This window comes from Leuciscus leuciscus, assembly GCF_965113295.1.
Source record: "Leuciscus leuciscus genome assembly, chromosome: 20".
NCBI lineage: Eukaryota > Metazoa > Chordata > Actinopteri > Cypriniformes > Leuciscidae > Leuciscus > Leuciscus leuciscus.
In genome coordinates, this window is record NC_138744.1 from 20,892,993 (window position 1) to 20,905,682 (window position 12,690).

Below are 12,690 nucleotides of genomic sequence, written 5' to 3' on the forward strand. Positions count from 1 at the left end.
TTCACTGTAATTTGTTCTGGGGATTGGTTTGTAATGATCTAAGCTAGGGCTGCACGATTTGGGGAAAATGTCATATTGCGATTATTGAGGTCAATATTGCAATTAGGGCTGGGACGATACACCTATCTCCCAATTCAATATTATCACGATACTTGGGTGCCGATACGATTTTGTTAAAGAATTGCGATTCTACAAGTATTGCGAATTGTTTTTGTTTTTGTTTTTTTTTAAACACTAGACCATGGGGAAAAGTTAAATCATACACTTATACAGACTGTACATGATGTATAAGATGAGTCATATTTACAAAAACCATTCATCACATTTTTCTGACTTATTTTAGAAGCATCATACAGTACTACATTCTCTTTAATAAATGATTAAATAACAAATTAATTTTTTAACAGTAACTTGTCACCACCTTGTGATGACCACTGATGTCATCGCTATCGTAGACATCAGTGTTTATATTTGAACTTTAAACTTTTATCCCAGTACTTCTATGATCATTTGAACTATTGTATCACAGAAATAATGATACTATGAGGAAAAGACTACCGTTTCATGACAACTCTCTCTGGGTCAGCGGCAGCGCCAACACAGATTTGAATGTTGCGATATGATTTTGTTAAAGGTTTAATAGACAGACGAAATGGAAGAAGATCGCGTGGGTGTTTGAATCAAAATCACAGTCTTTTAAAGATGAATCCTGCAGCTCTACTGTCTTATCTCTTATGTCTTATTGCAATATAATAAACAAATTCATCTTTGCAATACTGCAAACTTGTTATTGTCTCAATAGTACAATAGTATAAAATAAATATCGTATATACCTGTGCCCTTACAGTTAGGACATACAGAAATTGAACAAAGTTATCAAACAGTCTGCACTGCATACATTATAAATTAAATATAGAATAATCCTTATTAAAGCTACAAAAGTTCTTTAGTCAAGAACAGAGAGTAATTTTCTCTGTTTCCTTTGTTCTTTGATTAACTTTACTGACAGAAAGCTTTATTGGCTGCTGTCCCTTTAAGACCAGCCGCTGCTGACAGGGTCTCACACGCGACTCATTCTCTCACAACTCTTCACGTTCATCATAAGACTGCTCTTATGTTATGAAGATACTCGACAAAACGGACATTTTGGTATAATTGTGTGTTATTGTTCGTTCAAGCGCAAAAGAGAACTGTATTCTGGCGTGCTGTCTGTGCGCACTATACTGGCGCTCATCTTTCTGTGTCACTGCAGTCAGGACATTCACAGGCAGCGCGTAATTGACAACAATTAACAGATGCTGCGTTGATTGCGTTAAATATTTGATCAATATTTAACATAGACTGTAAAAAAATATGGACGTAGTGTCCGTGACGTCACCCGTAGGTTTCTGAAGAGCATTTTTGAAGCCTAAAGTGGGCGGAGCCGGCCGTCGCCATCTTGGCCTCGCGTCACTCCCGGATAACAGAAAATGGGCAAAGAGGCGGGGCGGGTGGGGAGGTAATGCTATGCTATATGCTACTGACAGTACCAAGTCTGCGACTGCACAGGGCCTCGCGCTAAAGTGACAGTTGATGATGTAAAGCCAATTAAAAGTTCCTGTTTTTGCCCTTCGAAATATTATAATAGTTAAAAGACATGGCAACAAGTGACACTGTGTATCGTGATTCTGTACTATTCTGCTAGTTGAAAATGTATATGCAGTAACTTAATATTACTCTGAGAGAGTGTGTGTGACAGTGATTTATGTGCATACATGTCAGTCACTCTTTTTTTATAGTCTATGGTCCGTCAGCGCGGCATCGCTCGTCAAGTTCATAGAGAGCTTATTCAGTCCATTTTAAATTCTGATTTTGGCCACCTCTCAAATGGGTTAAACCATAGATATATTAACGTTACCTATGAAGTTCAAGTAAATGCGCTGGAAATCCGTGCTCATGTAAGGATGTGCATTTATTGCATGGACGGAGAAAGCGCCGACACCTGCAGGATTTCATCTGACGGTACATAAGCATATTATAATCTATCTGTTCCGTGAGAGCAGAACGAACGAGCCTTTATTGACGTTTTTAAATCTGAAAACTCCAAAAAGCAACGAAATTGTTAGACATCCATTAGTGCATGTTCACAGAGGAAAACAACTGAAATACAGCGCTGGTTGTTCTCTCGAACGATACTCGACGACAACGACGGAATCCGAAGTAATGGGTGTATTAAATTGTATGAAATAATCCCGGAAAAAAGCACAAACACTGAAGAGATGGCAAGTTCAGCAGCTAACATTTGCTGAGGTGAAGTGACGGCTTGGAACAGCAGACAGACAAACGGCTAGCATTGACATCAGCGGGAATCCACCTGTCACTCTAGTGGACACACCCTTAATTATGCAGAACTTTAAATATTAATCAACTAAACGGATGAGTTATAAAAAAATTCACCCCCCTCACAGTTGTTATGAAGGGCAAAATTAGCTGTATAGACCAAAGCCACATACAGACACCAGGCTGTAAACATGTTTTTTTCTGCTGTAAAATTTGGCATTTTAACACGGGGGAGATACAGATTTGACTCGCTTTTGACACCAGCCTCAAGCGGCCAGTCAACGAATTACAGTTTAACTCACTTCCGTGTTGGTTTCAAGAGAGAGACGGGGAGGTTGCCGGTTGATATTTAATCAATTTAACGTGTTAATCTAAGCTAATCATATGATTGTTAGTTCTACTGTGTTAAGCACTTTTTGTTTAAGTATATAATGGCCTTTGACCTGAGTATCCTTAGTCTGCATTTCTATAGTACATTTAATGTTGAAAATACCCATTACATAAAATATTTCTATCACAATTGCAAAACACGTTTGCTTCTATTGAGATGGATACAGGTAAGGTTAAGGACAGGGTTGGTTGAATAGGTAGGTTTAAGGGTGCGTTAAGGGAAGGGTCAGCAGTGTAATTATAGATGTAATTACAGAAAGGAATTATGCTGTAATTACATGCTGATAATTTTTAAAGCATAAAAGCAATGTAAAAAAAAAATATATATATTTTTGAAATTTTTGAAAAAGACCTTTACACTCACATGTATTCAAGCTGTAGGGAAAATATATTAATTGATGATTTTTCTTGAAAAGTTTTCTTGAAAATGGTATAAAAGTTTTTTTAAACCATATTAAACAAAAATAAATTGAAAGAGTACATTACTAAGAATTTGTAACATGTTTTCTACTAAATGTTGGATGATGTTACTGTGAACTTTCTTTTTTGTCATTGACTCTTAAGCATCCTTGGACAGAGGATGTTGTTTACAGTGAATGTTTTAAAAAATGACATTTCATTGCATCTCAGAGGTAATGTGAACATGGTTTGTGTGTGCAGGGAAGCATTATGGGGTGTACAGCTGTGAAGGCTGTAAGGGTTTCTTCAAGCGCACAGTCAGGAAGGACCTGAGCTACACCTGCAGGGACAACAAGGAGTGTCTGGTCGATAAACGTCAGCGCAATCGCTGCCAGTATTGCCGCTATCAGAAGTGCCTGGCCATGGGAATGAAAAGAGAGGGTGGGTACCTGTCAGTCTTCCACTTAAGACATGTCTCCTGTAGTGTGAACTAATACATCAGCTGTCTGTTTAGTAATATTTAGGTACTAGAGGTGGAGAATGGATGAGGTGAAACGTAGTAGTGTTTGAATAGGTTTTATGGTAGATCAGCATTATGTGATGGAAATTCTGCATTGTTTTCTTTTGAGAAGGTGGTTTCAGTTATAACAGTTAACTGTTCAGTTAGGAGAAGCACAATGATCATCTGAAGCGAAGTGACAGTGATGGATTGATTGGATTTAGTCAATTATATTAGTCCACAGCCCCTGACAGATGATGAAAGTTATGTCGTATGTGGGTGGGAAACAACCAGCAGGACAAAAACTAGGGTTGGGAACTGAGAACTAGTTGTGATTTTCATGACATTTACTTCCATTAATGGTTCATATCTGCATTCAACGCCTTACTCACTTAATCCTTTGTGTGGTTCACAAATTATTCAATGATCTGAGAACTGTTGCCATATTATGTGTTCTCAAGGTTCATGAACTGTCAGTTTTTTTTAGATGTGTAATAACAAAAAAAAGAAAAAAAAAGAAAATGCTATCAAAAAGTAGTGGACTTTTTACAGATTGATGTTTAGGATAACATACAATTTAATTTAACAAATAGTACCCATGCACAATAATGCAGCCTGCAATAAATGTAATAGTTATTTTATATAATGGACCCTTTTTGACATTTTTCAGGGTTCTCAGACGTGGAAGTTGCCATAGCACAAACGGGAGATGGCAGTAAATATAATTTTTGTATTTTCGTTTTCTCCAATAACAAAACAAAAAAAAGGTCCATGATTTTCTTTCCAAAAGAGGGAAAAAAAATATAGGGAGATTTATTACAGCAGTCAGAAGAGAGAAAGATGTCATATGCCATCACTTCCTCAGCCATTGTATTAGTGTTAATTATTATTTTTTATTTACTGCCAAGGTATTATATCACAAAGTATAGTGTTATTGTCATGGTGGGTTGCAGGAAGGCAGACGAAGAAGAAGATTAGTTCCAATACAAAGTTTTAATGACAATCCAGAAGACAAACAGACTGAGCAACACACACTTACACATAACGGTGATCGGTGAGAGAATGAATGCGAGGGACCAACTTATATACCAAACACAAATGAGTATGATTAATAGAACCCAGCTGACACATATAAACTAATAATGAGGAGCGGGCAAACTGAACAAAGGAACACATGATAATGAAACTAACAGAACATAATGGTGACATATCGACCCGCCCCCTTAGAGGGAGGGCTAGAGGTGGCTTTGGAGGAGGACGATGTGATGGTAAAGGGCTGGTGAGAGGCAGACAACACAAACGGATGGTGATGGTAGCACGACGATCCCCTGGCGACGACTATGGTGGTTGGCCGATGGCACAGACTCAGAGCTCCCCAGTGCCGACAGCCCATGGCGGAGTCATAGGAGGGAGGAGCCAAGATGGTGTTAAGGTGGCTGACGGCATCTGCGGAGTCATAGGAGGGAGGAGCCAAGATGGTGTTAAGGTGGCTGACGGCATCTGGGGGACGACCAACGGAGACAGAGCTGGTGGATACACTGGCGCAGACTGAGGGTCGAGGGAGCTGAGCGACATCGCTGGTGCAGGAGACCCAGGCAATGTCGCTGCGACGAGCATCGTAGGTGGAGCCAGAGTACCCGAGGGCTGGGGCGATGACGGTGTGGGCGAGGACAGAGGCGATGTCGATGGGAGGGAGGAACCTGCTGCAGCTGAAGGGGTGGAGGGAGGGAGTGCAGCGGATGGCCCGCAAGTCCGTGGCGGAAGTTGTGTGACGACTAACCAAGGCGAAGCCGGTGGGACGAGGGAATCTGGAGGAGCCACTAGACTGAGGGTCTCTGGTGGAGCCAAAGGTGGGAGGAGCCAAGACGGAGTCGACAGGCCGAGATGGCGCGAAGGGATCCGAGGCTGGAGGCGGAGCCGAAGGTACCATCCTGAATAGGTGCTGCTGGTGGTTGCCCGACCTGTGGCTCGACGTCATTGCAGGGGATCGCCAGAGACGGCGCAGGGCTGCAAGCATCCAGCAGTGATGGGACTGGAGGACTGGCAGAGCTCTGTGATGGTGGCGATGAAACAAGACTTGAGATGATAAAGGTAATCATGACACGGTTCATACAGGATAGAGCAAAAAAATAATTCCCAGTTCTCTTTGGATAATACAGATGAATTAGATATCGGGTGGGATAGGGTGGGAGTTGACAAGTCCCCATCGAAGTCTATCAGCCAGTCCTTCGTCTCAGATCCCTAGGCCGCTTGTGTCTCGGGCTCAAACCCTTGGTCAGATCCACGCTGGGGCACTGCTTCCGGGGCGATGGAAAGCTCTGTCCTCTTCTCCTCGGGCTCTGGCTTACTCGTCATGGCAGGTGGTGCCACTCTGTCTGCCGGGGGCCCTCATGACTTCTCCGCGGTCGATGGTGGTGAAACAGGCTCTGGGTCTGGCTGTGCTCTGAATCGGGGCGTGACGCTCTCCAACTCAGTCTGGAAGGTTGATGATGTGGAAGTTCGCCCTGATCCAGAACAAGTTCTTTAAGGTCAAACTTAGCCCGTTCGTCCATATTGGGCAGTCCGAGCATCTGTCACGGTGGGTTGCAGGAAGGCAGACGAAGAAAAAGTTTAGTTCCAATACAACGTTTTAATGACAATCCAGAAGAAAAACAGGCTGAGCAACACATAACGGTGATCGGACAGAGAATGAATGTGAGGGACCAACTTACATACCAAACACAAGGAGGATGATTAATAGAACCCAGCTGACACATATGAACTAATAATGAGGAGTGGGAAAATTGAACAAAGGAACACATGATAATGAAACTAACAGAACATAATGGTGACAGTTATAAATGTTTATGTTAAAAAAAAGTTAATTAAATAAAAAAATGAAAAATGTGCTATGTATGCGATGCTGTGGAAACACGTTATCACAGTCTGTGGAAACGGTCCATATTTGCTTAAATAATAAAAAAATAATAAAAAAATATTATTGATATGTAAATGGATGAAATTATGTAATTCAATAATTGTTTGTCAAAAAATTAGAAATGGCCAGTGATGGTGATTTTTATAGAAAATCAATAATTAGTTATTTATAGTCCTTCGGATGAGACGTTAAACCGAGGTCCTGACTCTCTGTGGTCATTAAAAATCCCAGGATGTCTTTCGAAAGAGTAGGGGTGTAACCCCGGCATCCTGGCCAAATTTGCCCAGTGGCCTCTGTCCATCATGGCCTCCTAATCATCCCCATACTGATTGGCTTCATCACTGTCTCCTCTCCACCAGTAAGCTGGTGTGTGGTGGGCGTTCTGGCGCAATATGGCTGCCGTCGCATCATCCAAGTGGATGCTGCACATTGGTGGTGGTTGAGGAGATCCCCCTTCTATGTAAAGCGCTTTGAGTGCTGAGAAAAGCGCTATATAAATGTAATGAATTATTATTATTATTATTATTATTATTTATTATTGTCATAAATGACAGAACGCAAGTCTGGTCTTAAAGCTTGGTCTTGAATTTTGTAAGTGGTCATTTGGTTCGTAATTAGTTATTTAGATCCAAGCGACTTGTGTCAGGTTCTGAATACACAATATTTTCGTCTGTTATGATAGTGTGTCCGATGATGTGATTTTTAATTTCTTGTTGTGGACTACACGTTGATGCACATCTTTCTGTCGGGACGTCCTGAAGCGTCGCAGACACAGCATCGGTTGTCATTCACTATGACAAAACTATACGAGATAAAACGATCGATTCTTGCGTCCCGACGCTCATTGTCGTTTACGAATCACCACGACACTCTATGTCAAAAGAATCGTGCTAAAATTGGGCTGATATCCTGTAGTCTGAAGCCGGCATTAAAGTACACTTAGTACAGGGACAGTCCACCTACAGCAATCTGCCATTAAAGCCCCTTTCACATAGAGATTCTGGAAAGGTTCATTCACACTGCCAGTGATTTTCCCGGAATCTGTGAGAGCGTTCACACACATCCCGTAAAGATCCCGTAAAGACACGTGACGTCAGGATGTGTTGACGAGTCTAATTTTCCGCTACAACACTTTCCATTGTAGTCATGCACTTGGTGGATTTTTTTCACGCAGCGTCTGAAGTTTACTAATGATCTGCGCTTTCGATCTCGAGAAACCACGCTTGAGCATTTTTTTCCGGATTCGGTCGTACACAAACGCATCGCGTTTCACAAAGCTGGCGAACGATCTCAGCTTCAGCGCGGATAGTAAGGATCTCCCTGATCTCTGCTTCATTCTATTTTGCAGACATTTGCGTTTGCGACGTTTGCATTCACACAGAAGGCACTCTAGCAATTTTACGGCAATTTCCCAGGATCAACGCGCTGTGTGAAAGGGGCTTGTGTCTTGTTTAGGCACACAATGGTTGTTTTTGAATTGCATCTTTTGGTTTTCTAGGCCAGAACTTGAACCACTAGCCAACGCCACTCAGTGGTGTGGTACAGATGGCCTGGCTGATTCCTTGACATTTATGAGCATCTCATCTTTTGTTCTGCCCCAGCTGTTCAGGATGAGCGTCAGAAGAACAAGGAGCGGGATGGAGACTATGAATTCAGCAGTGCAGCCAATGAGGAGATGCCTGTGGAGAAGATCCTGGAGGCCGAGACAGCTGTAGAGCACAGAACAAACCTGCACTCTGATGCCACTGGTTCAGTGAGTGTATTTACATGCCACTGATAGCTGTGTATTATGCTATTTGTTTGGAAAGTCTACAGAACACATAACATAACTAAAGAACACATAACATAACTAAAGAACCTGGCACCTTTCCAGGAGAAATGGGAAAGAAGCACTTTGTTGAAGGGTGCAGATGTACTTAAATTAGCCAAATAGTATAATCTGTATCAATAGTATGTCAAAAAAGTAATATTATCTATTTTGAATAGTTTTTTTAAAGTCGATACCAGATCTGCATGATTAATCGTTAAAAGATCGGTAATTCATTCATAAATGACAGAAATTCATCTGTGTCTATTAAACCTTTGACAAAATCACACCTCAACATTCCAATCTGCGTTAGCGCTGCCGCTGACCCAGAGAAAGCAGCTGTCATGTATAGGTATGAAACGCCATCACAAACAGTCTTTTCAACCACACAGTGTAATTATTTCTGTCTTACAAATATTATCACAGAAGTACTGGGATAAAAGTTTATAGTTCGGACATAAACTTGTCTACGAAAGGGATCAATATAGAGCAAATCGCCTTTTGAAAGTAACTTGACACTTCAAATAACGACTGTGTCAATTGCATCATTACATGACTAGGTGTCGACAAGTGACTTAATAAATGTATTTGTCATTGAATCATTTGTTCAAGAGATTTGTTAAAAAATGCTGATTCATCCAGTAATGAAACAAGTGAAGTCTTTATGAGTGAGCCACTGAATCATCATTCAAACAGTTTTTAATTCATTCAGATTAATTCAATTTTTTAAAGAGACTGCAGCAGTTAATCTTTTGTCAGAACCTCTAGTAAATTACATTATTAAATTACGTTATTTTGTTAAGATGTCTGTTCAGAATCATGGAAGAATCATGATCTCTGTTTTAAGCAAAAAAATCGTGATTCTCAATTTATCCGATACTGCCTTGAACAACACTGATAAAGGGCATAGTTGCATTGGTTTCTGAACGGTTCTGTTCAATTTATATAATAATTTTTAAATGTTATACAATGTTTAGTTATTAACACAGCATAACACCCATTGAATTAACTAATCAATTAAAGGAATACTCCACCGTTTTTTGAAATAGGGCTTATTCACTTTCTTTCCTACATTTAGATAGGTGGGCAAATGCATTTTTGTCTCAGTGCATGCATTGTTTTAGTTTGACAGGGTCGGCGCTAGCTTAGCTTAGCACAATGAATGGAATCCTTTGTTGCCAGCTAGCATGTCCTGAGTAAAAGTGATATAAAAAAATTAAAAAACCCACCTAATTACTTCTTGTGGCCTGCCTATTCACAACAAGTACAAATAGTGATGCAGATTAACACTAGGCGATTTCCTAGGCAGATATTGACTTATATATTAAGGACTATATTAGGGGGAAGCACAGGCGAAGCACTGCTACTTGGGCGTGATATCTCTGCGCCCAAGTAGCAGTGCTTCACCTGTGCTTCCCCCTAATATAGTCCCAAGTCAATATCTGCATAGGAAATCGTCTAGTGTTAATCTGCATCGCTATTTGTACTTGTTGTGAATACGCAGGCCACAAGAAGTAATTAGGTGGGTTTTTTAAATTTTTTATATCACTTTTACTCAGGACATGCTAGCTGGCAACAAAGGATTCCATTCATTATGCTAAGCTAAGCTAGCGCCGACCCTGTCAAACTAAAACAATGCATGCACTGAGACAAAAATGCATTTGCCCACCTATCTAAATGTAGGAAAGAAGGTGAATAAGCCCTATTTCAAAAAACGGTGGAGTGTTCCTTTAAAGAAAGATAATAATAATAATTAAAAAATTATGTAATATAATTTAATTTTAAGTAATATGAATTAATAATATAAATACAAATTAAAAACAAAAGTAAAAAATAAATAAAACATTTGTAGCCAGTGTAGCCAGCAATTTTCATTCTTCATTCAAATTTTCATTTCATTGAAAAGTCTCTGTGTATTTATTTTTCAGACCAACATAAACATCATATTTTAATTCAGCTGTGTTTGATGATTTGATTTGATGCCCCCATTGTTTCATTGAGTATGTTTAGATGCACATTCTTAAACGATTGTTTAATAAGCCGACAATGCGCATGGTCATAGCCTGTGTTCTGCCGACTTATTCAAGTGTGCTTACATGTGTGCATAGTCCTACTATGGAAAACAGGGAAGCATACTTACTGCAAATTTAAGGACATCCAGTCAGAGTGAGTGTTTCACGGCGGGTGGAATAATATTATATACTCCGACTCTTTCCTGACCCCCAAAAAATTTAAAATCGTCTTCTCATCTCGTGCAGCCGAAGTAGAAGTGGAACAGTCAAAATGCTACATTCGCAGAAACTGCAAGAGGAGAGAATGGGAGTCTGTACATGTTTCCCATTGACATTTTGGAACATATAGTTTTTTTGGGAGGGTTTTTTGTGCTTAATTTAACAGCACAACCTGCATAACAAATGGAATACTCTTGAGTCAGATTCCTCGTTATTTTGAATGGAAGAAATGCGATAAAATGTCAGATTCATGAACGAGCTGATTCCTTCCAATGGACCTAAGTGAATTGGTTCACAAATTGAACGATTCCTTTGTGAATCGGACTGATCCGATTACAGTGGTTCTCGAGTCAACAACTCACTGATTCATTGATCCGGTTAAAATAAGCCAAGAACTGGAATATGGTCAGAGCTTGAACGTGTGCGCTATGGATGCTGTAAAAAGTAAGTTACTAATGCCGAATTTTAGTATTGATTATTGTAAATGAAATAACATTTAGGTCATGACTGTCTGTTGTTTGTGAAGTGAATTTGCTGTAAAGGGCAAGTTGTTTAAAGCCATTGATATGCTTGTCTGCATTTTTGTGACACCATCTGTACGGCAATTTTTGGTAAAATAATTCCCTGCTGCTATAGCTGTTCCAAATGATATAAAACTAGTAAATCTGCATACTGTTAATCTTAAAATGTGAACATATTTTGCCCCATGTGAAGTCTGTACATTGTATTGTATTTGTAGCCACATATTTAGCTACACATATTTAGTTTTTCTCTTAAAAAAATTAAAAATACTAGGCCTATATGAATTCACACTTGAATTATCAGTCATTTAAATTTATATTTTAGTATATTGAAGTTTAATAAGTAGTACAGCATAGTTCATCGATCAGTACTTTTTACTTTTAATTTGCTTAAGTACATTAAAAATTAAGTACTTTTGTACTTTTACTCAAGTAAAATTGAAAATTAAAAATGCTTTTAATTGGAGTAATATTGTATTAGGGTATATGTACTTTTAGTCAAGTACTTGATTTGTGTACTTAGTCCACCACTGCATTTTGACATCACTACTGGGGAATAACCTGATTTTCTTTGTAAAGTCTTGTAAAGGTGATTTACTTTCTGGGTTACTGTAAACCCGTACAATGGGTTATTTCAATAAGCTGATTTTTGGGAGCCATCAGCTTATTGGTGTTCATGTAAACATGCTCAGTGTCTGCAGTCACCTCGAAATGGAAGATGCAGAAGCTGGTAAAAAGGTTTCAGAAATGTATTTGCAAAGTTATGCCAAGCATTGATTGTTGTCAACTGTTGTCAGTTTCCTGCTGGGTGAAAAAATCCCTTATTTAAAGCTGTTTAAATGCTGGTTTTCCCAGAGCTGGTTTAGAGATTAATATATTACTCCTAAAATGTCTTTGAATTCTCAGTGTTTGGAGTTGAATATCCCCACACAGACAGATTGACACAGGTGTAAAGTCCAGGGGTCAGAAAGTAAAAGTCCTGCCATATGTTTGGCAGCTGATTTCACTGATAAGTTCTATCTCCTGGCTGAAAAACTGTGCTGATTAGCAAATCCAGGTGATTGGAACAAAATACTGAGGAGGACTTTTACTTTCTGAACCTGGACTTTACACCTCTGATTGACAGGAATGAAGCCCTCAGATGTTTATCAATTCACAAATTCCCTTTATGTTGTCCATTTGCTCTAACTCTCTCCTCCACTGACTTCTCTGTTCTCCAGTCCAATGATCCAGTCACTAACATCTGCCAGGCTGCAGACAAACAGCTGTTCACTCTGGTGGAGTGGGCCAAGAGAATCCCTCACTTCTCTGAGCTGCCCCTGGATGACCAAGTCATTCTGCTCAGGGCTGGTACGAGCGTCAGACATTCTCACACTCATTTTGAGTTGCAGCTAATATCTGAAATATTAATATATATAAAAAATTACTCAGCATTCTGAAGAGAAATATAAGATGTTTACACAGGACGGATAGATGGAGAATAGCTAAAGGGAATAGATCCAAGGATTTAATAGTTACGCATGTTTGTCTTAAAATGCAACACTCATGGCACAAGACACTAAAAACAGCAAGATGCAATGCACTGACAAAGAAAAAAGGAGTGGATG

At 39.6% G+C, this 12,690-nt stretch overlaps 1 protein-coding gene across 4 annotated transcripts in view; it reads left to right on the plus strand.

Moving 5' to 3' along the window:
• rxrbb (retinoid x receptor, beta b) overlaps positions 1–12,690 on the plus strand; it is a gene marked incomplete at its 3' end in the record, with an annotated part of 29,356 nt that overhangs the window by 9,549 nt on the left and 7,117 nt on the right. For all 4 annotated transcript variants that reach the window (XM_082150011.1, XM_082150013.1, XM_082150014.1 and 1 more), the window contains exons 4-6: positions 3,370–3,549; positions 8,126–8,277; positions 12,304–12,433. In XM_082150011.1, coding sequence (XP_082006137.1) covers positions 3,370–3,549; positions 8,126–8,277; positions 12,304–12,433 — 462 coding nt within the window. The remainder of the gene's footprint in view (positions 1–3,369; positions 3,550–8,125; positions 8,278–12,303; positions 12,434–12,690) is intronic.